The 27,158-nt window shown below is 45.2% G+C and overlaps 1 protein-coding gene across 1 annotated transcript in view; it reads right to left on the bottom strand.

Moving 5' to 3' along the window:
* The window catches only part of ACVRL1 (activin A receptor like type 1), a 129,242-nt gene that overhangs the window by 51,747 nt on the left and 50,337 nt on the right, over positions 1-27,158 (bottom strand). Inside the window, exon 2 of the mRNA XM_085600349.1 lies at positions 20,818-20,894. Within this exon, the coding sequence (XP_085456475.1) occupies positions 20,818-20,884 (67 nt within the window). The 5' untranslated portion in view covers positions 20,885-20,894. The remainder of the gene's footprint in view (positions 1-20,817; positions 20,895-27,158) is intronic.

Below are 27,158 nucleotides of genomic sequence, written 5' to 3'. Positions count from 1 at the left end.
ACTGAGTTGATAGCGAGCCAACATATTAACGGAAATGCAAATACCTATTCATTTATCATGTGTCCTCCCCTGGCTGAGAGACTTTTAACACTGCACTCCAACCAAAGCTCCTTGAAATGTAATTGCAGTCTTTGCTAGCCCTCATGTCAGACCCCAGCTTTCATTGCTAAGCATTCTCTTTCATTTTTAACAAGCGTGTGTCTGCCTTGTATAGTTGCAGCGCGCGGTGTGTGAGGCAGAGAGGAGACGCCATGCACGCCTGTCCGTGCGCGCACATGGTTTGTCTCCCTTTGCGCACAAAACCGACAATAGTCTCGCCAAGGCGATGCAGCGCATGCGCTGCGTTCGCTAGGCGAGACCTAAAAAAACACATTGGAGTTACATTAGCCTTCCCGTCCGCCCCCATAATCCAATATCCAGCATTATAATAAGAATGCACGTCATCATGTATGTTGTATGTTTGTGTTGAATTTCATGAAAGATCTTGTGTGTTATAGTCCAAGTAAGCACTTATTAGGAACTCGAGGGAAATTATATTGGAGTCCAAAGAAGCTGTTGTGTAGTATGTCAAGGAAGCAGCCATGATGGAGTCCAAGGAAAGATTTGTGCTTATATTGGAGTATCTGGAATTGGATGTGTTGAGGTCCCAGGAAGCTTTGTGCTGAGTTCCTTGGAAATAGTTGAGTCCCAGAAAGTATTGTAGTGTATTAGCCCTAGCATCTGTTTGTGCTTAACATCCTAGATCGCAGTTGCGCTAGAGTCTCAGGAAACAGTTGTCATAGAGTCTATGGAAATAGTTGTGGTGGGGTCATTGAAAGCAGCTGTGCGGCAGAACTATAACGTTTTTGAATCTGTGAAAGCGGTCTTAATGGAGCTCAATAAAGAGATTGGGTCCATTGATGTGGTTTTGTCTAAGTCCATGGAAGCAGCTACTTTGGAGTCCCTGGAAGCTGCTGCGGTGAAGTCCATGGAAGCTGCTGTGTTGAAGTCCATGGAAGCTGCTGCGGTGAAGTCCAGGTTAGTGATTGCGAATGCCAAGGAGTCCGTTTTGTTGGAGTCCATGGTAAATTTATAGCAGCTTCCTGTGTCCAAGAGAATTATGTTTAAAAGCCTTCGTACCGGCTACCATGCCCTGCGTGTAACGGACACACTGTCTATCCATCCCTATTTCAGCAGGTATAGGACTGCTGGTGCTCAGTCCTCCAATTACTATTTCTGGAAGGTTTCAGCAATCAGTCAATCAAGGAAAGGTGGTAGGTCATTCTCGTGGCTCAATGCGTGGCTCCTTGGCAACTACAGACCTCTTGGCGCAGCAGATTTTCAGTCAGGATAGCTCCATGTAACATTATTTTGATCTGGTTTTTCTTGAGTTCTGTCTACGTATATGAGTGCTTGTGAGATGTTAGATTCTCCTGACAATATGGACGTTGCCTTGTCATCACCATAGCTGAAGCCTGTTTTTCTGCCAAGATTGCTAAAAATATGTGAAATTGAGCTATTAAATAGGATATGGTCCTCTGTCCCTAATAGATGTGGAAAACAGAAGAATCGCATGCACAAGATCAGTCATTTCATGTAGTTCAAGAAAGAGAGGGAAGTTAATGAATGCCCCTACAGGAAAAAAGCGATACCAAAGGGGATGATGGACGGAGCGCTTGAGCAAATCAAACACTCACCCCCAGTCAACTGATCTGGGTTTAATCCATCATCATTCTTTAGCTCACTCCACCACCCCAGTTCAGACATGGCCACATGCAAATCAGTCTGACCCTGTGCCTCATGGGAACAGTCCAGCCCGAACTGCCAAGCCATGTCTTCCCTGGACCGGAAACAAGCATCCTGGGACCGGTGTCGGGTTCATAACCTTCATCAGCCAGGCTATCTTGAATCCAGTGGCAAAGTGAGCAAGGGACCCACGTCTGGGCATACCCTGCCAACTTAGGGCGAACAAAGCGATACTAAAGGGGATGATGGACGGAGCGCTTGAGCAAATCAAACACTCACCCCCAGTCAACTGATCTGGGTTTAATCCATCATCATTCTTTAGCTCACTCCACCACCCCAGTTCAGACATGGCCATATGCAAATCAGTCTGACCCTGTGCCTCATGGGAACAGTCCAGCCCGAACTGCCAAGCCATGTCTTCCCTGGACCTGAAACAAGCATCCTGGGACCAGTTTCGGGTTCATAACCCTCATCAGCCAGGCTATCTTGAATCCAGTGGCAAAGTGAGTAAGGGACCCACGTCTGGGCATACCCTGCCAACTTAGGGCGAACAAAGCGATACCAAAGGGGATGATGGACGGAGCGCTTGAGCAAATCAAACACTCACCCCCAGTCAACTGATCTGGGTTTAATCCATCATCATTCTTTAGCTCACTCCACCACCCCAGTTCAGACATGGCCATATGCAAATCAGTCTGACCCTGTGCCTCATGGGAACAGTCCAGCCCGAACTGCCAAGCCATGTCTTCCCTGGACCGGAAACAAGCATCCTGGGACCGGTTTCGGGTTCATAACCCTCATCAGCCAGGCTATCTTGAATCCAGTGGCAAAGTGAGTAAGGGACCCACGTCTGGGCATACCCTGCCAACTTAGGGCGAACAAAGCGATACCAATGGGGATGATGGACGGAGCGCTTGAGCAAATCAAACACTCACCCCCAGTCAACTGATCTGGGTTTAATCCATCATCATTCTTTAGCTCACTCCACCACCCCAGTTCAGACATGGCCATATGCAAATCAGTCTGACCCTGTGCCTCATGGGAACAGTCCAGCCCGAACTGCCAAGCCATGTCTTCCCTGGACCGGAAACAAGCATCCTGGGACCGGTTTCGGGTTCATAACCCTCATCAGCCAGGCTATCTTGAATCCAGTGGCAAAGTGAGCAAGGGACCCACGTCGGGGCATACCCTGCCAACTTAGGGCGAACAAAGCGATACCAAAGGGGATGATGGACGGAGCGCTTGAGCAAATCAAACACTCACCCCCAGTCAACTGATCTGAGTTTAATCCATCATCATTCTTTAGCTGTTGTACCACAGGCCATTGAATCTCAGTTATGTACACGACAATTGGGGAGAGGTACTCATGACCCGTGCTTTCGGTCCCACAGGCTATATAACAAGCACTAGAGAGAATAAATGGGGCTACAATTCCGCCTGAACAAAATGGTTTGAGTAAATTCATTCCCAGTCCAACATGGCCGATCCTTGGGACCAAGGGCTCACTCAGTAAGCAAGTATGCCCCAATGTCAGGCATCACATGTTGCATGGAGGGGACGTATCCAGAAAATGGATGCAGACATGGAAACTAAAAGGACGCCAGCCGTCCCTTTGAGCCACTGGCGAAGGGATTACAGGGCACAAACAGGAGGCTGTTATTTTTGGGTACCAACTACTGACAAATTAAAGAAGTGCCTTACCATTCCCATTGACTGGGGGGGGGCACCATCCGCCTTAAAAGAGACTACATTTCCCCTTTAATAATGAATAAAGTTTTTCTGAAAGGGGTTTTTATTGTGATTGCTAATCTAGTACCCTGCGTCATGAACATCACAACCTAACTGTGGTAAGGTTCTCACTGTTCAGTGTGTGACTACAGGAAGCACTCCCCTGAAGTCCTGTGTTGAGAAAAATGTTCTCAACATTCGGGTAAGCATGTGATACCCGCACCGGATGCTTGAATAACACAAGTCTCAATGCGTTGTGTGCTATACTTCACTGTGTACTGTGTTATAAAACACGGTTTTTGTTTGCATCAATAAATTTGTTTTGCTGGGAAAGAAAAGTGCATATTTGTTGAAAAGCCATTTGTTCTCTGATCCAAAGAAAATTTCCTATAGATTTCCAATAGATATAGCACATAACAAATACGCTATCTTGTATGCTGTTTTGTATTGTATGTGTTTGCAGTATTGTCTCTACATACACTTTATGTGTTGTAGTATTTCATTTTCAAAAATGTCTCACACTAAGCCGGAGACTTCACATCCTGATGAAGGCCACCGACAATACAGCAAGACAAATCCAGCCAAAACATGCTGGTGCACTAAAGGCAGTCGGGTCAGTATAACCCATGTCAGTTAATACCTTCACTACATTTTAATCCAGGCAAGGCATCCTAGCATAGAGTGACCACAGTGGACGGCTCCAAACTGTTTTAAGTTTCTTCTTTTCTCTAGCCCCCAACACTGCCTTTAACAACATAAAAAATTATTTTCTCCCACATCATGTGGTCGAGACCGTGCGGACACCCTCTGCGGTCCAGGTGGGAAAGCCCGATGATGAAGCAGGCCACAAATTGTGGGTGAGGGCCTTTCATTCCCCAGAGGAAAGTCTTTGCGAATTTCGAAGGCAAACTTGCGTAACTGTAGCCCGACTCTTTCTTTTTAGTGATGTCCATAGAAGCTTCCAACATGCAACCATGTTTGTACAGAGTAAGCAAAACAAGCGGACAATGTATGGCTCTACCTTATTGTTTGAAACCAGTGAAAAATAGAAAATAAGATAATTCACCCTTATTCTGATTCATTAAAAAAATTAAGTGTTAGACAAGTTATACAAGAAAGCATAATTTTTGCCAGAAACAAAAAACCTCTGGAAATTTGCACAATTTTTTAGGAAATCCCTCTGGAGTATACATTTTCTGGAGTTCTTTTTCTACATAATCATTTATGTTTAACACACGCAGATTATTTGTGCACAGAGGGCCCTGTGCTTCTGATACTTTGTTGGTAGGGTTGCGGGATGTAACGCGTCTCAACTATCATTTTTAAGAGGGAAAAGGGCTGAGAATGAGGTTGAAGTTGAGGAAGGCATTGCTAATGGTGGGATTGCGGCACAAATGCTTCTGTCGCTCACTTTCTTGTGGGTTTGTGGCCAGAGGGGAAGATAAAGTTGTGAAAAGCAAAGCATGGGTTGTTTTCACAACAGAATCCCATTGGCCTCGAGATGTAGACTGAGACAGGAGTTTTCAAAGGAATCTAACCGCTCCCTTCAGTAGTGGCCATGCACCTCGCTAAAGAGGGATCAACGTATTTGGGAGGATTACCAACATACAGACACATCAAAGGACAGGGGATCATAATTTAAAAGTCTGAACAATCTCCTTGCCTATCCCTTATTGTCTCCTCCTGGTCTAGTCTGTACTATGTCTAGGCACCCCTCCCCTTGCAGCGCCTGACAAAAACTTCACTTTATCTGTCATGGGAAGAAGGTGCTGGTCTCAAAGGCAATATTGGGCTCTCTTGGTTGTGTTTTTTAATGTATCTGAGCTTAAAATGCATTCAGTAGCCAGGTACTTTGACAATAACAATGACGTCATTGGCCCAAATTGTTGGTATAGGAAAACAGTCACCGAGGCACCATCAGCAACCATTTTCAGTAAAGGTGGGCATCAGGGATATGGAAAGTCCTTAGGCACAGAGGTCTTTTTGCCCCACTTAACGGCCCTCTTCCGTTGGATACTGATTTCAGTCCCTTGCAGTTACTGTGAGACAGGAGTGCACAAGGAAACCAAACCTCTTCTCCTTGAAGACTAAAGATCTACAAGATAGCTTGTCTAAAATCACCGTGTTTCAGGGTCCCACGGGCAGCCGTATTGGTTGTTATGCAGGGTGTTAGGTGACAGACGGATATAATGCTCTTGTACATAAGTGTGACTCAGTAAAACAAAGGGGCATATTTACAAGCCCCTATCCCCACCACAACGTCACTTTTCTTGATGTTGTGGTGGCGTTAGGAGCATCGCCTTTTTCAAAAGGCAGCGTTAAGCACCCTACACTTAGCATGAAAGTGGTGGGCAATGGGTGTTGTTGTGGGCGTTCCACCACAACACCCATTTATTTTGACACAGCCCCATGGCGTAAATATGGGGCAGTGCCAAAATTAAGACCAGGGAAAATCTGGTCTTACCCTGGCACCAGTCGCGTCCGACATGACTTGCAGGTGAGGGAGCAGCGGAGGGGGGGCCCACGGAGGTTCGCACGGGGGAATTTAATAAAAAAATAATAATAATAATCTTACCTTCCCGGGTCCCGCGCTGTCTCAGCTCCTGGCCAGGTCCCGTGTAACAGGATGCAGGCAGTTTCCCTCACCTTCCCTAAACCAATCACAATGCTGCAATGGCAGTGTTGTGATTGGTGGGGACGGCACCCAGCCAGGTGCCTTTAGATTGCCATTTTCTCCATGTAGCCTAAATGCAGCCAACATGGAGAAAAGGGAGAGTGCACATGACTTGTTTGGTCTGCCCCAGAGGACCTGCCAAACAGTCAGGACCCGCAGCATTGAGCTAGCCACTCTTCCCCTGCCCTCCAGCAGACCTGCCTGCCCCAACCAAACCCTTCTGCTCTCTCGTAGTGCAAGAAGCAGAAACATAAAATGGTAGTTTTACCATTTTATGTTTCTGTTTCTCGCACTGCGAGAAAGCAGAGGGATGATGCTCCTCCACCCTAATGAATGAACCTCCCCTGCCTGGCACAACAAGGAGAAATGTTTAATTTCTCCTCGTTTTTGCTGTTTCCATGTTTGCTGCGTTGTGCAGCACATTTAGAAATAGCAAAACACCATTGATTGTTTATGTGCAGGAAGATGTAACTTCTGCACATAAACAATCATTTAAAAAAATTACATTTTTCAACTTCTATGTGAGCAGCACACACAGAAGATACAAAGCACCATTTCAGATTGTTTATGTGCAGGAAGCAACACCTTCCTGCACATAAACAATCCTTCCCCTCAACACAGTCACCCTTGCACTATGGTGCAAGGAAGCCTGCCTTGGCGCTAGGCAGCTTTATATAGCGCCAGAGCAGAGGGAAACAGAAGGCTGCACCGTATTCTTGTATATACAGTGCAGCCCTGCGTTTCTGAAGTGGCGGATTGCGGCGTTAAGCCAAGGAGGCTAACACCACGCTCCACCACTTCCTTGTAAATATGCCCCAAAGTCTTTCCTTGTTGTGGCAAACCACTACTGAAAACTGACAACTGCCCACAGAATTAGAGTTGTGAGCATGAAGTCAATAAGCTCAATCTTCTTTCTTGGTAAAAGGTTTGTCAATGTAAAAACAATGCCTGTAATTAAAAATATTATGCTATGTTACCAATACGTCCAGGTATGTGATTGCCTCCTTTTTCCAAATGAAGCATGTTTTTTTGTGGCACACAGAACTCTGGGATGCAGAATTTCATCCCAGTTGGAAGACCCACAATCAATGCCACCTGTTACAGATGGTCAATATGGGATGTGATGGGATGCATTCTGTTGTGCCCGCTGCCTTTCTTTCCAGGCATCTCTACCACTTGAAAACACCAACAATATAAAAGGAACAAGCATTTGCTATGCAATAGGTCTTGCATTTGCAAGAGTTTAAGGTACTGCCATTGTAAATGACAAGGCATTTTATCTATGTTTTTGTTTTTAAAACAGATAAATAAAAGGCGTTGTCATTTACAATGCCAATAGGTTAAACTCTCACAAATGCGAGACCTATTGCATTGCTTCCTGTTGTAGTGGAAGAGAGGGAGCAAATGGGGAGGCGAAGGAGTAAGCTGCAGTGAGCCGCGCCAATTAAAAGAAAGGTGTGGCTCGCCGAAGTCTATTTTTCAATATTGTAAGATATTGGCAAAAACCTAAGCATGCCACCTGTGTTGTACTGCCTACTAATCGCTTACAATTTTGAAGACAAAAAAAACTTTGGCGAGCCGTGAGGAAGAAAAGAAATGCGCGGCTCGCCGAAGTCTATGTTTTTTAATATAGTAAGATTTTGGTAAGCAGCGCAGCACGCCACCAGTGGCACGCTGCTGACTAAAAGCTTACAATATTGAAAAACGTTCTTTTCTTCATGCGGCTCGCCTAAGTCTATTTTTTTCAATATTGTAAGATTCTGGTAAGCAGACCAACACACAACCTGTGTTGCGCTGTAGGAGAAAATCATTAAAGAGGATAGTGCTGACAGACTGTAAAGAAAACATACTTGCAACTACACACGTAAAAGGGTCAGTCCTCATGGGAGGTTACCAGTGTAGACAAGGCGGTACTAAGGCGGGACTAGAAAGCCTATGAACGAATCAGATGCCAAAATTTACAAAGGACAATGACACATGCCAATGAAAAATAGGGGTGGAGAGCGGGAAGAGCTTCAAGTCCATACCTGAATACAGCATGCCTCGCAAAGCAGCATTTTTTTTTTTTGTTTAAACATTTTTTTATTGTTTTCTTACCAACATACCAATCCAATTCCCACAAAAGCACCAGCAACTCACCAGAGAATATTACATACGACATTGCAACCAGTTATGCATTGGAGAAGTTAACCTTCCCGCTGGGGCCCCCCCCCACTCCCTCCCGCAACCCATGTCAGTGTGCCCCCGTCATCCTATCCTCCCACTGATGTGACCCTCCCTATTACTATGATGCATATAGGGGTATTCAATCCTGTCTCTGTCAGCTTGGGCGTTCCCCTGGATTCAGCCGCGTTGAATGTGTCCACCTACCACAGTGACCCCCCTCCTACTCCCGCTTATCGCATCCTCATGTCGGTCAGGTATGCCCCCCTCTCCTATGTTTTCTGACATCAGCCCCTGAAGTTCAACCACTAGTGACTCCCATGCACGGGCCGTCGCTAACGCCTTTTCGTCGTTCCTCCTATGTGCTAATTGCAGGCGAAGTGTGCACTCCGCGCTTGCCCATTTCGCGAACGCCGTCCTCCACCTCAGAAAGCTAGGCCCCACCCTTGACTTCCAATGCATGGTTAGCTCCCTCTTGGCCATGATCAACCCTAAGTCACAGAACTTGCTAGTAACCTTCGTGCGGCGGGTGTGGGGGAACCAAAGCAACAGGCAGGCCCCCATCTCAAAATCGATGTTGCGATCTGTCACTTGGTTCAGGCATTCCGTGACGTCTTCCCAGTAACTACCCAGCGCCGCGCAATGCCTCACAAAGCAGCATATGCACTGCTCAGGCTCGACCTAAAAATGAATGGGACAGCTCTAGGAACTCCACTTGTCTTTTTTTAACTCCACTATGAATAATAAAGTTTGCTAAATCCCTGTGTGTTCCTATAGCAATGGACCGAGCTTCACTAGTTTGCAGCTACACAATTGACATGAGTGAGGCCTTGTCCGAATGCCAGACCTGCCAGGGGTTAATCACAAGGCTTTATTATTAAATTGCATATGAACGTCAATTCAGGAAGTGACATCACATGCCCTTTGACCTTCATTTTCACTCACACACACATACTTACAAATACACACTCATTCACACTCTCTCACATAAACACACTCTCTTCTCACCCGCAAGCACACACACAACCTGCATTTTAAACCATTTTTGTTTACTTACCTCATCTGCCAGGCAAGGTTATATTCCAGCTCATAAATATTAATAAAAATCCATATTTTTACACTACTAGTGAATAACGTACTATGATTCATTATTAGTGTAATAACAAATTGACAGAAAACAAGGAGAGTGGAACCCCAAAGGAGGTCAATAAAAAAGAGCTGCTGCTGTGTTCCAGGCTCTCATTTTGACACCTCTGAGGCCAGGGGTCACAAAGGCAGTGCCAGGGGTCGCAAGGGGCAAACCAGGGGGTCGCAACCATGACCCCTGGCGACACCCAAATTACGTCCATGAAATTGCATCAGACAAGTGGTTACATGTGCAGGAAGCTAGTCAACGCTTTCGGAAAGAGCATATCTTTGGAAGGAACACTGGAAACCGGATGTAACGTTTCAGTTTCGCCACGTGACTTTGTGTTGTAGCACACGTAGCACTCGTTTCGCATGTTGACCCACATGCCATGCTGTAATCTTCCCAACTAAACTAATCTCATTAGCTTTAAGGTGGCATCTCTTATTACCTTAATTTGCTTGTGTACATAAAACCCTGAATGAAGCCCTTATAACTGTACTGACGATATTTAGTTTGCTTTCCAAGGGTGAGTTTTAAGAGGCCAAAAAAGGACCCCTTCTGCCACCCGCTGCTGTAATGATAAGTCTTTTGTGACTTTGTATCTGGAAAAAAGTAATCACAACGCAGGATCTAACATCCTTGGACATTCCTGCAGCAGTCTGCTTCCTGGTGAAGGTCAGCGTGTGCCGAGGGAGCCAGAGGGCTGCTGTTATTGTTGTCTGGGAGGGGAGTCGCAGCCCTGGGCCCTTCCCCTGCCTGACTCCCAAGCGTCAGAGGCCTTTGAAATAGAAGGAGGGAGGCATTTCAAAGGAAGCTGGTTGGGAGCCATGGTACTATTCAGGGCTGCAAGGAGGCATGCCCCATCAAACACCAACAAGACAAAGAGCTGCAAAAAATGCACTAGCCCAAGACTAACGAGGCAGTAGGTAATCCGATTGAAAAGCAAGCAAAGTAGAATTGAAAAAATCCTGTCAATTGACAAGCTGTGGCCAACCACGCTGGGCTTTCTTTAGAGATAACTTAGTTGTCTGACTTCATCTTAGGGCCAGTGAAACTCTTTGATTTCCTGCTGGAAATCCATGCATTTGCACTAAACTGTGCACATGTCTCTCGCATGTCTTCATCTTCACGCATGACATGGAAACACTTCCTACATAGGATCAAAAACAAAGACAACACCCGTCCAACTACACACCCTACATAGTTTATTTTATTTAATTTTATTTATTTAGTGCATTTTTATAAAGCGCGGACATTACTCAAAGGTGCCAGAGCGCTGTACAAGAGAGCTAGTTACGTTACAAGGGAAAAGTGGTACAGAATATAACATTACACAGACTAAAAATGAAGGGTACACAAACACAAAGTCCAACACAGCACACAGGGGTGAGGAATGTGCAGGAAAATACAAATTTACAACGAAGAGCGAACTTCCAAGAGGGGCCTGAGAATAAAGGGTGCACAAACACAAAATCCAACACAGCACGCAGGGGTGAGGAATGCACAGGAAAAAATACAAATTTACAATGAAGAGCGAACTTCCAAGAGGGGCCGGAGTATGAAAGTATTAGTTCTGAAAGTGTCTTTGGAAGAGAAGAGTTTTGAGTTCAGCTTTGAAAATCCGGGACGAGGAGGTGGCACGGAGCAATGGGGGAAGTGAGTTCCATATTCTCACCGCATTGCCTGAGAAGGATTGCGCCATTGATCTTTCCCTTTTGAAGACGGGGGGCTCAAGCAGAAGCTTTTCCGCATTCCGAGAGGGTCGAGAGCCTCCGGACAGTTTCAATTTATTTGCCAGGTAACGAGGGGAGGACGTGTGCAAGGCTTTGTGTGTGATGCAGGCAGTTTTGTAAATAGATCTTGCCTCAATCGGAAGCCATCGAAGAGAGGACAGGATAGGAGTGATGTGGTCGCTTCGTTTAGACCCTGAAATGAAGCGAGCTGCTGAATGGAGGATGGATTTGAGAGGAGAGAGGTGGGATTTGGGTAGGCCCGTCAGAAGAGAATTGCAATAATACTGTCTTGAGAGAACCAGCGATTGTACCAACGTTTTTAAGTCATTCTCCGGGAAGAACCGACGGATCCCCCATAGAAGGAGCATGCTGTTCATGTAGGCAAGTGCTTCAGTGCCTCACAAAGTGGTAGTAAGCGATATATAAATGTTGTAATACAATACAATACAATACTCGCATACCTGGCAGCCATGTGAGCTGAGCCTCTTGGCTGTGGTGCCCAGTCCCTCGAAGTGAGGAGGGGGGGGGGGCGTATCAGAACAAAGTAAGCAATTGAGACAAGTCAAGTAGCTCCTTTGTAGACCAGAACACTTAGTTCCAATTTTTGTGTCCAGAACACATCAAGAGCTGGGAATTGGAACCTGGAATTGGGATCGCATGATGCCAGGCACATGATGTGCTGTTCCTCTGTTTTTTGACAACAGAGTGCAAATCCAATGTCGACGAAAGGGAAGACAGAGGCTCACATAGACCTGCGGTGGTCTTTGGGATAGAAAAGAGGATGCTTTGGTGGCCATGGCAGCCATGATCCAAGACTTCAGTTGCTCCTTACAACTAACTGACTCTCAACATTCTACATTACAATATATTACTCACAATGAGGCCGATCCACAAAGCATTTATGAGTATTGGAAGCAGTATTTAAGGAGTTCTCTTTTAAGTACTCTAACGTGCCTTTGAGAGTCGATAACAAAATGGCCAACTCCCTATTGGCAAAAGTGCCAAATATAGAGCACAGTCCTTTTTTTTTTACTAATTGTATATGAATATTCCCATTTTACTCCTATTTTAGACGTTTGGTTTCCAAGTCACAAAGATGTGTAACACGGCCGGACTGGGAACAGAAACCAGCCCTGACAATCAGCTCGACCGGCTGGAGGAGCTGGGTGGGGTGTATGGGTGGGGGTGCAAGTGGGAAGCACCACTCCCTCTGCCGCTTTTGTTATAGGGGGCCGATATTGTAGCACTGCTGCAAAACCGTCCCCCTGTAACAAAACCGTCCTCCACGGGTCCAAAACTGGCCCCCATCCTTCCGGTCCACTGGGAAAATGCCGGGTGCCCGCTATGGCCAGTCTGGCCCTGGTGTGTAAGAGTGCGTAAAAGAGTATTGCTATAGTATTAGTTCCTCAAAGGGCTTCCACAAAATTATTTGGTAAATCCTACCTAGACATATCTACATTTGCATGTAACAGTGCCCTATGTGTCGCCAAGGTCTGTTTTTTTAAGTTTTATATAGCGCAAACTCGACCCAAAGTTATCAGAGTACTTGAAATGAGCACCAGTTGCATTACAGACAGACACATTCATTTTTTTAGGCATGGGAGATTAAGTGATTTGCCCAGAATAACAGGATGTTTGAGCTTCCCGCCAGACTCAAACCTGTTCCCTCAGCTTCAAAGTCGGCCTGCCATGTCCCTCCATGATCACTTGTGCTGCAGCTTCGATCCCTTGATTGCAGCCACAATCCACACGCGTAGTCACGCCTTCATCGGAAACTCTAGTCCTCCATGTGCAGCCATGGTCTACTATAGACAGCCATGAGGTACCATGTAGTGACACTTGCTGCCACTGCTCCCCATGGGCAGCGTATGGCGGTGCGTCTGTGCTCACTGCGTTTAATGCATACTATACCACTTGTCTTGCGCACAGTGAAGGACTGTTACACCCTGAAGATGCAGTGCAGCAATATTACCTGGAAACCTGAGTTCATGGCTAAAGTGCCTCATATTTTCACCTTAAAGTTGTTCAGCTCTCTCAATTTTCAAATATTCAATGTTTTCTATGTGTGGTTTATGCAACACAAATTCCCAGTAGTGAATGGTCTTGTGGGAGTCTCCTTACAGGCCAATGATGTGTTCCGCCTTTTGAAGAGATTTTCAATAAGGGCGAATTCACAAGCACTTTTGAGGTCTAGAAGAAAGGGCCGCAATTTTTTTCCCTTTACTTTCTTCTTCATTTACATTTTTATTCTTTAATGTCTGGAAATTCACAATAAGAGCGCAGTGTTTGGAAGTAGATACAACACCACCAAGTTAGTAAATGTACAAGATATGTTTATGCCACCCACATGCAGTGGGTAATTAGAGAAATATCAGAGAATATTCAGAAAGATATTCAGAGAAATATGCCTACGTTGGGTACGAAATAAGCTGTTACAGCATTACTTGATATTACTGGTTACTCACCTACATCTCACTGAGGAACCCTAGTTGCAGGTGAGGATGTACAAAGAGGGTTAGGGGCAATAATTGGAGTTACTGATTGGCTCCTAAGTTAGTATTGTTATTAGTACATGAATGTGACACTTCTGTCACCACTGCCTCTCCTGTCCCTTTCATCAAGCACTTACTTGTCTGTTGTATGAGTTACAGATCAAGACCTGGAGTGGTAGCTGTGGACTACACTCAAAGCAATGTGAATGCGTGCGCCACTCTCTATATTGCGATAAATGCGCGAGCCTTGCCTGCTGTTGGTCACACCTGTAGAGGTGCAGAAGACCCTCACACGTGCCCAGAGTAAAGGGGCGGTGTTCAGATGAAAGTCCCTTATGACATCATGATTGGTACCGCTACCAGAATCACTCAGCGCCTGATTTTGATCTTGACGACGGGTTACTCCTTCACAGCGGTGACGGATATCCCGCCCGCCAAAATATAAATCCCATAGGATATAATGGGATATATATTTCGGCAGCTGGGATATCCGTCACCGCTGTGACGCAGTAACCCATCCGCCAAATTCTAAATAAGGTCCTAAGTAATGAAGTGGTCAATCAAATCCAGCGCCAATTTACTACTATTTCACGCAGTGCAGCAGCTGTAAATGTTGTGCTGTGTGAAAAGGAGAGAGGAGGAGAGCTCCAAATTTACTAAAATACAGCACTCTCCTACCCTCTCCCTAGCGCCAGTGCTGAAATCAGCTGCCGTGCTCCACAGAGACGCCTTTGCAACAGGGTGCAAGGGTGTCTCCGGGAGTCTAGCAAAGGTTTTGTACTGGAAGGGTACCCTTCCAGTACAAAATACTATGCTGAGACTGACTTCAAATCCTTTCCTACTTTGCATGCGTGCTGTACAATGCAGCACTCATGCAAAGTAGGACAAGGAAGGAGAAATGAAAGCCTTTCTCCTTCCTTGCGCCTACTTGAAAAGGGCACAGTTTTCACACAGTAAACACTGTTTACTTTGTTTAGATAATTGGGTTTAGCATCAGTACCCTTGGGTAGCTGCATGGGAACCCCAATGCTCCACCCACGGTACGCCGCGTTGGCGATAAGCAATGCAAAGAGCTCAGAAGAATCAACAATCACAGAATACTACTACAACAAAATACAACGTTTTTCTGTCTGCATCACACACGTGATCTGGTTCCACCGTCAGTTGTAGAACACGGTCCACACATAAAAACCAAACAAAAGTCAAGGACAGTGTTTTTTAAAGGACAAATCCAAAATACATCCCACCAAAACCTGTTTACAACAAACGAGAGGAGGTATTCAACCACGCCTCGACTAACTTAGCTGGGAATAACATTGAACAGACCTGGAAACACCATTAAATGTACCCAAAAGAAGGCTTCATCTAACCTCCGGGCTCCAAGATATGTCCTCCCAACTGGGCTGTCAGACTGCCATATTGGTCTGACAGCCCAACTATTCATTGGGCTGTCATTCCACTATTCCTATACTGAAGACTTGGGCCACACATGAGCCAGCGATGACCAAAAGTGTGAATCCATCACTACATAAAACACGCACCTGCTGCTCTTCAATCAAGTACTCCCACAACACCGGTTCAGCAAAATTAGGACAACACCCATTATTACCTGATATCGTAAAACAGACTGTAGGAAATGTTTTCTGTAGAAACCTGCGCAAACCATAGAATCATGGTAAACAAATTCCCTAAGAACACAGCAACCCGTATAAAAAAAGACACACACACCTCCCAAATACATAGGAAGATATCCCAGATGCACAGTTCCCCTATCCGCTATCGAAAGCAAACAAATACAATGCACAACTCACCTGAACTCCTAACACAACTGCTAAACAGAATGCAATGCAGCAAACTACTAAGAATCCAAAAACTTACAACTTAAACGAAGGGTCAGCCATCACATGCTAGACAGTGAAAAAGGACAATCCATTCAAGCCCGAATATGTCAACAATTGCCATGACAGTTTACTATACCGTGGTCAAGTAGTACTTTTAATTTGTGCAATGCTTTGGTACCCCACATTTCAATGAATGGTATGTCAGATCTGTAGTCATGCATTTTAAAAATATAGCTAGTATATGTGAAGCCCTTACAATCCTGTTGTCATTGTGTACCAGTTTACTGCTGTCAATGTATACAGACTATTGGTTTGTATGAGTATATATATATGTATGTCTGTCCATCTATCTATCTATCTATCTATCTATCTATCTATCTATCTATCTATCTATCTATCTATCAATCTATCTACCTACCTATATACATATAGATAGATATTCACTGAAAAAAACAAAGATTACAGGGACATTATAGTTGGGTTCAAAATTTACACACAAAACCATAGAAATTCAGCAGTTATGGTTAGAGTTAACTCAAGCAACTGTATATTCATATATATATATATATATATATATATATATATATATATATATATATATATATATATATATATATATATATATATATATATATATATATATACCAGAGGGAAGAAATTCTACGCTGCCAATTGGACCACAGACTCCACAATGCAACTAGAAAAGCTGTCAACCAGAGGATGTGCATTTGAAATGAGGACATCAGCCTGTGGAGAAAATCGGCGTGTTATGGTGCTGGCTTACCTTTGAAAAAGTTGCAGGCAGGAACGAAACGCGTCAGGACTGCGCCTCATGCTGTTTTACCATTGAATAAATATGCAAATCAAAAGTTTCGAGTGCGGCTCAACCTCTTTCCCGTGAGGAAAGAATTTGTGAACATAGCATTGGCTTGGTTCTGCCGAAGAGCGACGCACCACCACAAGAGCGCCATCATTTCCCGACACTGAACCAACTCTGTAGCCCGTGAAAACGAAAAGGGAAGTGTGGTGCCGCCGAAGACTGTCTTCGGTATTGGACCCGAGTCAGGCTTGAAAAGTGGGCTTGACACGGGGAAACTGATTGCGGAAATAAATAAATAACTTAAAATTGAGTTTGTTACTCTCAAAAAGCATGAACAAGCACCGCCCACCAGAGGGAAGAAATTCTACACTGCCAATTGGACCACAGACTCCACAATGCAACTAGAAAAGCTGTCAACCAGAGGATGTGCATTTGAAATGAGGACATCAGCCTGTGGAGAAAATCGGCGTGTTATGGTGCTGGCTTACCTTTGAAAAAGTTGCAGGCAGGAACGAAACGCGTCAGGTCTGCGCCTCATGCTGTTTTACCATTGAATAAATATGCAAATCAAAAGTTTCGAGTGCGGCTCAACCTCTTTCCCGTGAGGAAAGAATTTGTGAACATACATATATATATATATATATATATATATATTCAGTTTTATATAGCGCAAACTCAGCCCAAAGGCAGAGATCCCCTTATACGATCACCAGTTAGATTACAGAAGGTCAGATTCATCTCTTTAGGCACCTGGAAATTAAGCGATTTGCCCAAAATCACAGAATGTGTGGCGCCAACTCCAAGACTCAAACCTTGTCCTCTGTCCCAAAGATGGCAGCTCTGGCTGTAAGGCCACATCCTCTCCCTTATTTATTTCATGGAGAAAATCTGATTGGTGTTGTATGAGCAAAAATGGTATATTGAAGTGTTTCTACCATACGGCACTTTACTTACTGGTGTCAATGTTGAGATTACCAATTTTAAATACGGGTTTTCACTACAAAATGAAAGCAGATGGAGAAAAGAAAGGAGAGGAGCAAATGAGAGTGGCAAAGAGTTAGGGATTGAACGAGAGCCAAGAACACCTGGAAAGAGAGAATGATGAGAGTACACAGAGCGAAACATAGGCGACACTGACTGAGATAAAGAATGCCAAAAAGGAGAATGCATTGGCGGATCCTTACCAGGGGCTTCAGGGCCCAGCTCTGCCTCCTGTAAGATCTTTTTATTTCCCCTTGCCACAATTGCTAATTATTGAACTTTGCACAAGTTTTGTTCTTTCATGAACACTGCCAGTGCGCAGGTCAGCCGTCTTGCCTTGTCTCCAAGTTTTTTTGGACAGAAATAGGCGGGGAAGGGCTAAGTGGACTAAGCAATGATCCATCTACAGAATGCTATTTAAAAACACAGCACTCTATGGGTGGATGTCAGGAGTCTGCATGTGAGGGGCGTGGCTCATTTAAGATTAGGGCGGGTCTTCCACTTTTCAAACCTGACCCTGCAGCTCTGTCTGGCTCTTTCTTGGGAATCCTAACTTGGTGGTTTCAATGTTCACAACTAGATTCCTGCTCGCCTGCTCTCATGGAGCCTACAAGTTGCCAGGAAAGAACGCAAGGTACGTAAACAAAACGTTGTTTCTTTTTGCATGTGAGTGTGTGTTTGTGAGTGACTGGGAGTGAATGAGACTGAGTGAGAGCATGTGTGTGTTTGTGTGTGTGTGAGCATGTTTCAGAGTGTCAATGAGAGTGAAAGTTGGTGAGAATCAGTAAGGGTGTGAGTATATATAAGTGAAAGTGAGTATGAGGGATTTAGTGAAGATGCGAGTCAGCAGTGAAGGGAATTTGTGAGAGGGAGTGGAAGTGCGTCACAGGTGTAGCCATCAATGGTGCAGCAGGTGCAATTCAACCTGGGCCCAGAGGCCTGAGGCGCCGACTGAATCCGATTTGAAAAAACAGAGCGACTGACTGTACATCGGGAGCCGAGTTAGTCAGGGAGTGTGAAACGTGTGAGTTTTTGTGAGTTTTTGTTTAAGTGAGAGTGAGAACCAGTGCGTGTGAGTACGTTTGTGTATGACCGACAGTGAGTGAGAGTGAGTATGCGTAAGTATGAATACGTGGGAGAGAATGAGTAAGGGAAGAAGCATGAGTGAGTGAGAGGAAAAGAGAAAGAGAGTGAATGAGAGTGGGAGGGACTATGAGTGAGAGAGTGCAAGTAACTCAGAATGTATTTATTTGCATGTTTTATGCGTCTGTGTTTTGCCATGGCGTACGCAATACAGTTCTGAGCTTATGTTGGCACGCATGGTAACATGCTGCTGCTGACATATTAGAGGTAATTCTTGGCATAAGGCAGGGCACCTATGGCAAAATGCAGGCCCTGGCATTCTGAAGGGGCACCCGTGGAAAAGTTCTGGCACTGGAACATTGGTTGTAATTCTCATCATAAGGGAGGACATGTGGCAAAATGCAGACCCTAAAATATTGGAAGTAATACTTGGTATAGGGGGGCTTCTATGGCAGACTGCTGCTGCTGGCACACTCATTCTTGGTCTCAGAGATGGCACCCATGGCATATTGGGGCTAAGGGGTGCATTGAATGACACAAACCATGAGAAAATGCTGGTCCGAAATACTGGAGCAAATTTTGACACATTGGTGACCCATGCAGGCAGTATCAATGGCAACATTCCGACACTGGCATATTGTATGTACTTCTTGGAACAAGGGGGTACCCATGGCAAAATGCTGGCGTTATCATACTGAAGGTAATTCTTAAGATGCGGTGAATACAGAAGGATTTTTTTTTCTTTTTTGAAAACTCACATTATTGACTTTGTAAGGTACCATCTGGGCAACAGCCCTGCATATACATATTGAAACAAAATGTAATTCAAGAGTACCAGGTTTATATACAAAATGAGCAAGTTTGCATATATAACAATGACAACTTTGCGCAGACAATCCCATTACCCGTATATTTTAGTGAGTATGTTTGAGTATCCGCCTCGGCGGTGAAGGCTTTTGTTTTTTTTAATGGGGGGGGGGGGGGGGTCATGGCAGTTATTACGCCTCCACCACTTTCAAAGATTACCAACTACGACTGGGAACCAGGGAGAAATGAGAGCGAGATAGGACAAGGGGGGTGAGAAATGAGCAAGAAGAAGAGAGGACAAAGAGAGGGTTCTAGAGAGACCGTGAGAACCGAGGACAAGGAGAGAGAAACGAGACAGCGGGAGAGAGAGAGAGGGAGATCAGGGAGTGGGAGAGGTGTGGAGCAGAGGCCAGAGCGACTGACTCCGGAGCGTGGGGCTCGCGGTTCGATGGCAGCTCAGGTCAGCATCATGTGACTCAGTCTGGGCAATAGTTCACTTCATCTCCCCAATGGCCCCCAGCGCCTTGAAACCTGGGGTACGTTTGCGCTTTACAAATAAGGATTCTTCTTCTTATTTTTATTATTAGAGACAAAGAGAGAGGGGCAGCGAGGGAAAGAAAGGAGAGGGACACCCAGACTCACCCACACTGGAGTGATGTGGTTTCGGTCAAGGATGTCAAACATGCCGGCCGAGTAGCCAGTGGCTTCCTGGCCATGAAGCAGGTGAGCTAGAGGCCTAAAGTATCCCTCCCATCGGGTGTGCGCAGAGAGAACTTCCTCATGTGCCGCAAAAAATACCCACCACACTCCCTGTTCCTTGGCGTTGGGGGGGCGGTGTTGGTGGAGACAGGAATGAGCAGGTTAATAAGAATGCAACCATATGTTGTTGCTGGATGCAGGCAGCAGAAGAAAGACTCCGGTGAAATAACAAGATGGACTATAGAATTTTTACGTTGGACAAGGGTAGGTAATGAAGAGCGGGAAGAACGTGGGCGCTCAGCAGCCATGGTCCAAGCGCAGGCAGCTGGCCACTAGTCCAGTAGAATGAACTAGTGTTGGAATGTTGGAGCAGAAGGCATATGTGGACTGGCACAGCCAAGGACCGGAAGCCCGGGATTCTTGGGGTAATGGTGGGGCAGAAGGGCAGGGGCACGTAGGCCTGGAGACCTCTAGGCCAAGAAGACATTGTAGAGCGGAAGGGTAGCTGGTGGCACTAGGCCCTGTGTGGGTCCAGGAGGCCTGGAAAAGTTAAAATCAGAAATAACAAAAATATGGGGAGGCGATGGGGTGTTAGAGCCAAATGGGTGGGTTGATTTGCTTAAAGGATGGGGGGGGGGGGTTGCAGTTCATTTATTCTAGCTTGATGTGAGGGACTTCACTGGTGTGTATGGCAGAAGTGCAGTAAATGAAAAATGTGAGCTTTCCCCTGCCTCTGTAATAAAGGAGCTATTTTCAGAAGCTTTATAGCGCGTCGTGTGTGCTGTCAATCCCCAGCGGAAGTTGTGACCCGAGTGTTCCAGTTCACAGGCAGGAGGGGCTGTGCTCGGCGTGGGCAGCGTGGAAGCATGCGGGGCTTGTCCAACATTCCCTCTCCAACTGCTGGGGGAGAGGAGTTCTGTAACTAAAACTGGATTCACTCACCCGTCCGGATGCTCGTCGGAAAGGCCAGGATTGCAAGTGGTATGATCCAGCTGTCCCGGGGCAGCATGTTGTCCACCCTGTAAAAAAACGTGAGTTATTAATGGTCTCGTCTTTGTAATCAGACACTTAGAGAGGTTTTCTCAAGACTTTTCAACATCTGTCTCAGGCCAGACAGAGCAGTCACAATAGACTCACTTTGTAGTGTACAAAACCCACTTCAATATAACTCTTAAAATCTGCAGTATATAAGCTATAACTTAGCATCACATCTTACAGCCAATAAACTGTGGCTTTAATAACAAGGAAAAACGCAGTACCCTCCTGCTTTTAAGATCCCCCACCCCAAGTCCGATAACCCCTTTAGCTCATACACCTTACCAAACGCTTATCCATCAAAGAATCTGTAAACCTCCTTTCATCCCTCACTAGGTACACATCTCTTGATCTATTTCTACAGTGCTTAATTTATGCTGGTGTTTGCTGGGGCTCAGCACTGGCTCTTATTCTTAACACCAGCACTTATTTCCCACAATCCACCACATGGTGGCTCTTTCTATCCATCTTTTAGCAGAGTACATCAGCAACGGTGTGTAACAATTTAATAAACATTATAAAAATAAAAATAATACCAGCTCGCCCAGACTATACACCCACATTTTTGGGGGGGATATGAAATTGTCCAAATTGTCATTTTTGTTGGAGTGTGATGGCTGATCGGTATCGTAGGCACTGGTATTTGGAAGTGTTGGTTGGAGTAGTGGGTTGGGCAAGCTGAGAGGGGTTCCTGTGAAATACTTAGGACCCTTGCAGTTGTTTTTTTTTCAAAACAAATAAAGCACCGTCTAAGCGCCTATCGTTCACAGCATATTAGTTCAGGCCTCTCCTCTTGAGCATGTGCATCTGTCCAGCAACCCAAAATAACATTAACATTACAGAAAGAGGAAAGCGTTATTTAATCCCGCCCCCTCGGCTGCTGCACCAATCCCAAGGTAGAGCTGTCACTCAGACCGACCCACTAGCCCAGCCAATTCAGAGAGCGATTACTTGGAAGAACTGACTGAATGATGTTCCTCTTGGGAGTCATACTTTGCATTTGACCGAAAGAAGAGCTTGAAAATATGCATAGAATTCAGGGGAGAGCTAATTGTGCTTCTGAAATGAGGTTGGCTTGCAATGTATTCTACTATATATAGGTCTTGCCTACAGACAACTTTAGCAGTTGTTGCTGAATACCTATTGTCTACAATACAATACACAGAGTAGGCTTTGATTCAGAATTTTCCTTATGACTGGATGACTTTCTTGTGTATCTCAGCTCTGTGTTCTTTATTCAATTGCATACTCCCTGTTCTTGTGTCTGTCCTTCCCCTGGCACCTAGCTTCTTCACCTTATTTCTGATTATATGAGTTGAATCCTTCCACCTTTCACTCGAGGGGACTATTTTTTTGAGAGCTCTCTCCTCAGGTGTCTTTCTTCTTGCAACCCCTTGCTCTTCCAATCATGTCATACCCTCTTCTTTATGTTTTTACTGTTTTGCGCAGGCCCAGCAGCTTCATGGTACTGCCAGACTGCTCACTTCTGGCAATCAGGTGCATCACGTTCTCGCCAGCTTGTGCGATCCGCAAGTTCGAATGCGCACACACAGGCAGCCATCCTGAAATTATGGGTATGATAAAAGCATTCCAGAGTGGCTGCTCATGTGTGGCTTGCCTGCTCAGGCATGGGTGGCCCTCTGGAAATGTTTTTTGTATCATAAACTAAAAGAAAAGCATTCTAAAATGACCATCTATGCATGCACATGTGTGTGCGTGCACTGGTGCCATCTTGGATTTTTGTTTTTATTTATTTACTCTAAATTAGGCTTCTCCAACGAGTAGCTCGTGAGCTACTGGTAGCTCTACAGCTACCTCTATGCAGCTCTCCTGTGTGCAGCCTAGTCAACTAAATTAGAAACTTTTGCTTTGCTGAATTAAAATACATATAATGTAATTGAAAAGCAAGACAGAAATGTGTCCATTTTCAGAACTCAAAAGCTGATGTTTAGAGAAAAAGGTCATGTCCTAAATATATTTAATACTGATATTTGAGTGATAAAAACCCAACTGTGTTGGGGAGACTTATTACTATTATTAATTTGGTGCTAGGGGCATTGTAGATGGCTGTTATGTACTACCGATATAGAGGCATGCCACATTGACAAAACATTTTTACATACCTGCAATTAACCCTTTCTAACACACTAAAGGGTCACTTCTGCTGATCTTTGCATATGGTGGCCTCTAATATATTCTTGTCTGATGTGATAACTATTACATCTCTAATAATATTAGTAGCTCAGGAAGCTTTTCACTGATCATAGGTAGCTCTTATTACAGAAAAGGTTGGAGAACACTGCTCTAAGCCAGGCAAACAAGCCCTGGCAAAGCAAATAACTTTCTGTCGCATTATAAAAGGCAAGACCGCTTGGCTTTGCAGATTATTTATGTATATATGCGTACAAAGGTTTTACCATTATCACCTTATCAGCAGCTTCATAATACTACTGGATCACATCAGGATTTACTTATAATTCATCTTAATTTATAACTAATAGTTGCATTCCTTCTGTTTTTAAAACATTTAGCCTATATTTCATGTTTGGAGCAGAATGATGTTTCTGCCTATATTTTTCCATATTTGATTTTTGCTTCTAATTATCTGTGCATATCCATATTTATTTGGGGTTTGGGAAAAACACAGCTGAAACAAGTCTATATCTGCATTTATTTAACCAATACACGTTTATTCATACTTGAAGGCCTGGAGGGTTTTGATGTGATACATTAGTGCACTCTTGAGAAGATACGAGTATTGTTCTACAAACATGCAACTCTGAAGCTATTTAAGCCTCATTAGTACGTTTTCTCCCTTTTTTAACTCCCTTAACTGTGAATCTGCACAGCTGTTGGCCGAGCAGACGGACAGCAGTGAGTATTACGCAAAAAGACCTATTTCCTGTTTTCAGACATATTTAAAAATAAACACAGACAAAGAAATTGATGTTTTTCTGTCTGTATACATTTGGGAATCTGGAAAAATGGCAACCTTATTTATATTACACTTTTTCAATATTACTATCTCTTTGCCCTTTTCTTTTATTCCTGCTCTTTTTTTCTTCCTATCCTTGTCTTATAATCTTTTTTCTTTCGGTCACCTCATTGTCTAGCTAAAAAAACAGTTTTTCCCGAAAACTCAGCCTGTCTTCTTAAACCTCTGTCATCTCTCCTCTGCATTCCTTTCCTCTCCCTCCGCCACTGATCCCAGCATTCATTCGCCCCTGGACTCAGTATTCCTCTGAGAGCCCTTACCAGACTTTGTTCTAGTATAAAATTCCTTGTGATTGATCATCTGTGCCTCTGTAGAGTCCTACGTCCCATCACTACTATAACAAGCATTGGCAAAGCCAATAGGTCTCACCTATGCAAGAGCTATTGGCTTTGGCAATGTGGTTTTGCCAGGTTGTACGCCAGTGTGGCTGTAGTTCAGCATGGCTAAAAGTTAGTGGCGTGGAGTGTCCTAGAGTGGAGTTGGGGGAGTAGATTATCATAGAATGAATTTGTTGTTGTAGGGTGTCGTAGATTGAAGTAGGAGGAGTAGACAGTCGTAGAGTGGAGTAGAGGAAGTAGAGTGTCAAAGAGTTGAGTAGGGGGGAGTGGAGTTCACTAGCAGAGAATGTCGTAGAATGGAGTGGAGTGGAATACGGTGGAGTGGTTTGGGGGATTGACGTAGTGGGGTGGATTGGATTGGAGTAGATTGGGGTGGATGGGATTGGGATAGAGTGGGTTGACTGAGTGGAATGGATGGGGTGGATTGGAGTGGGGTGGATTGGAGTGGGGTGGATTGGATTGGGGTGGATTGAAATGGGATGAGGTGGATTGGATTGGGGCGGATTGGAGTGGGATGGATTAGATTGGTTTACGAAGGATGGTTTGGAGTAATAGAATGGTGTGGGTTGGCATTAGAGTAGGGTGGTTGGGGTAGGTGAATTAGAGTGGAACCAGGTGGATTAGATTGAACTGGAGTCGGGTGGATTAGATTGGACTGGATGGTGTGGATTGGAGTGGGGTGGACTGTAGTGGAGTGGGGTGGGTTTGGGTTGATTGGACTGGAGTGGACTGAACTGGGTGGGGTGGATTGGACTGTGGTATAGTGGGATGGATTGGAGTAGAGTGGGGTGGACGGTAGTGCAGTGGAGTGAGGTTGATTGGATTGGGGTGGACTGCATGAGGTGAATTAACTTAACATGTGATGGTTTGAAATGGAGTGGGGTGGATTGAATTGAATTAGGGTAGGGTGCGGTGAGTGGACTGGAGTGGTGTGGATTGAAGTGGGATGGTGTGGATTGGATTGGGGTGGTGTGGATTGGATTGGAGTGGGGTGGATTGGAGTAGGGTGAATTTAATTGACTGGAGTGGATTGGACTGGAGTGGGATGGGATAGACTGGAGTGGGGTAGAATGGAGTGGGGTGAATTGGGGTGAGATTATTTGGATTGGTGTGGGTTGGATTGGAGTTGTATAGATTGGATTGCAGTGGGGTAGATTGTATTGAAGTGAGGTGGAGTGGATTGAGTGGGGTGAATTGGACGGGTGTGGTGGAGCGGATTGTATTGGATTAGGGTCAGGTGAATGGGATTGGGGGGGTAGATTGGATTGTGAGGCATTAGATTGGGGCAGGGTGGGGAGGTTTGGAGTGGGGTAGATTGGATTTGGCTGGATTGAGGTGGATTGGATTGCTGTGGGGTGGATTGGATTGGGGTGAGGTGGATTGAGTTGGAGTGCAGTGGTTTGGAGTGTGGTGGATTGTTTTAGATTGGAGTGGAGCAGATTGTTTTGGTGTGGAGTGGGGCATGTTTGAGTGGGTCTGATTGGAGTGGGGCACCATTTTTAGATTGCTGGGCAGCAGATTGCTTTAGATTGGAGTGGGCAGATTATCTTGGATTGGAGTGAGGCAGATTGGAGTGGGACAGATTGTTTTGAATTGGAGTGGGGGAAATTGGAGTGGGACAGATTGTTTTGGATTGGAGTGGGTCAGATTGTTTTGAATTGGTGTGAGGCAGATTGGAACGGGTCAGATTGGAGTGGGTGAGGTGGATTGGATTGTAGTGGGGTAGATTGGTTTGGGCTGAATTGGGGTAGATTGGATTGGAGTGGGGTGGATTGGAGTGGAATGGGGTGGATTGCGGTGGATTGGAGTAGGGTGAATTGGGATAGAGTGGGTGGATTGGGATAAGGTGGTTTAGATTGGGGAGGATTGAAAAGGGTGGTTTGAAGTGAGCAGATTGGAGGGGGCGGATTGGAGTGGGGAGGATTGCACTGGGGCAGATTTTTGTGGATTGGAGTGTGGCAGATTGTAGTCAGGCAAATTGGAGTGGGTCAGATTGTTTTCAATTGGAGTGGGGCAGATTTTTTGGGATTGAATTGGAACCTATTGGAGTAGGGCAGATTGTTTTGGACTGGAGTGAGGAAGATTGGAGTGGGATGGATTGGAGTGGGGCGATTTTTTGGGATTGGAGTCGGGCATATTGATGTTGGGCAGATTGGAGTGGGCTGATTGTTTTGGATTGGAGTGGGGCAGATTGAGTAAAGCGGATTAGAGTGGGGCAGATTGTTTTGGATTGAAGTGGTGCGAAGTGGAGTGGGGCAGGTTGGAGTGGGATGGACTGGAGTGGAGCAGACAGTTTTGGATTGGAGTGGGGGTAGATTGTTTTGGTTTGGAGTGCGGCAGATTGAAGTGGAGCAGACTAGAGTGGGCAGATTGGAGTGTGGCAGATTGCTCTGGATTGGAGTGGGGGAAGATTGTTTTGGATTGGAGTGTGGCAGATTGAAGTGGAGCAGACTGGAGTGGGCAGATTGGAGTCTGGCAGACTGCTTTGGATTGGAGTGGGTCAGATTGTTTTGAATTAAAGTGGGGCAGATTGTTTTGAACTAGAGTGGGCCAGATTGGAGAGGGGCAGATTGTTTTGGATTGGAGTAGGGCAGCTTGTTTTGGATTGGAGTGGGGCGGATTGTTTTGAATTGGAGTGGGCCAGATTGGAATGCAGAAGATTGGAGTGGGGCAGATTGTTTTGGATTGGAATGGGGCAGATTGGAGTGGAGCAAATTAGAGTTGGGCAGATTGGAGTGGATTGGAGTTGGGCAGATTAGTGTGGGGCATGATTGGAGAGGGGCAGATTGTTTTGGATTGGAGTGGGGCCGATTGGATTGGGGTAAATTGGAGTGGGGCAGATTGTTTTGGATTGGAGTGGGGCAGATTGTTTTGGATTGGAGTTGGGCAGATTGAAGTGGGACAGAGTGTTTTAG

This window comes from Triturus cristatus, chromosome 4_2 (assembly GCF_964204655.1).
Source record: "Triturus cristatus chromosome 4_2, aTriCri1.1, whole genome shotgun sequence".
In the NCBI taxonomy this organism is placed as follows: Eukaryota; Metazoa; Chordata; class Amphibia; order Caudata; family Salamandridae; genus Triturus; species Triturus cristatus.
Note: the sequence above shows the minus strand (reverse complement) of the source record. Positions and strands in the feature narration are given on the sequence as shown.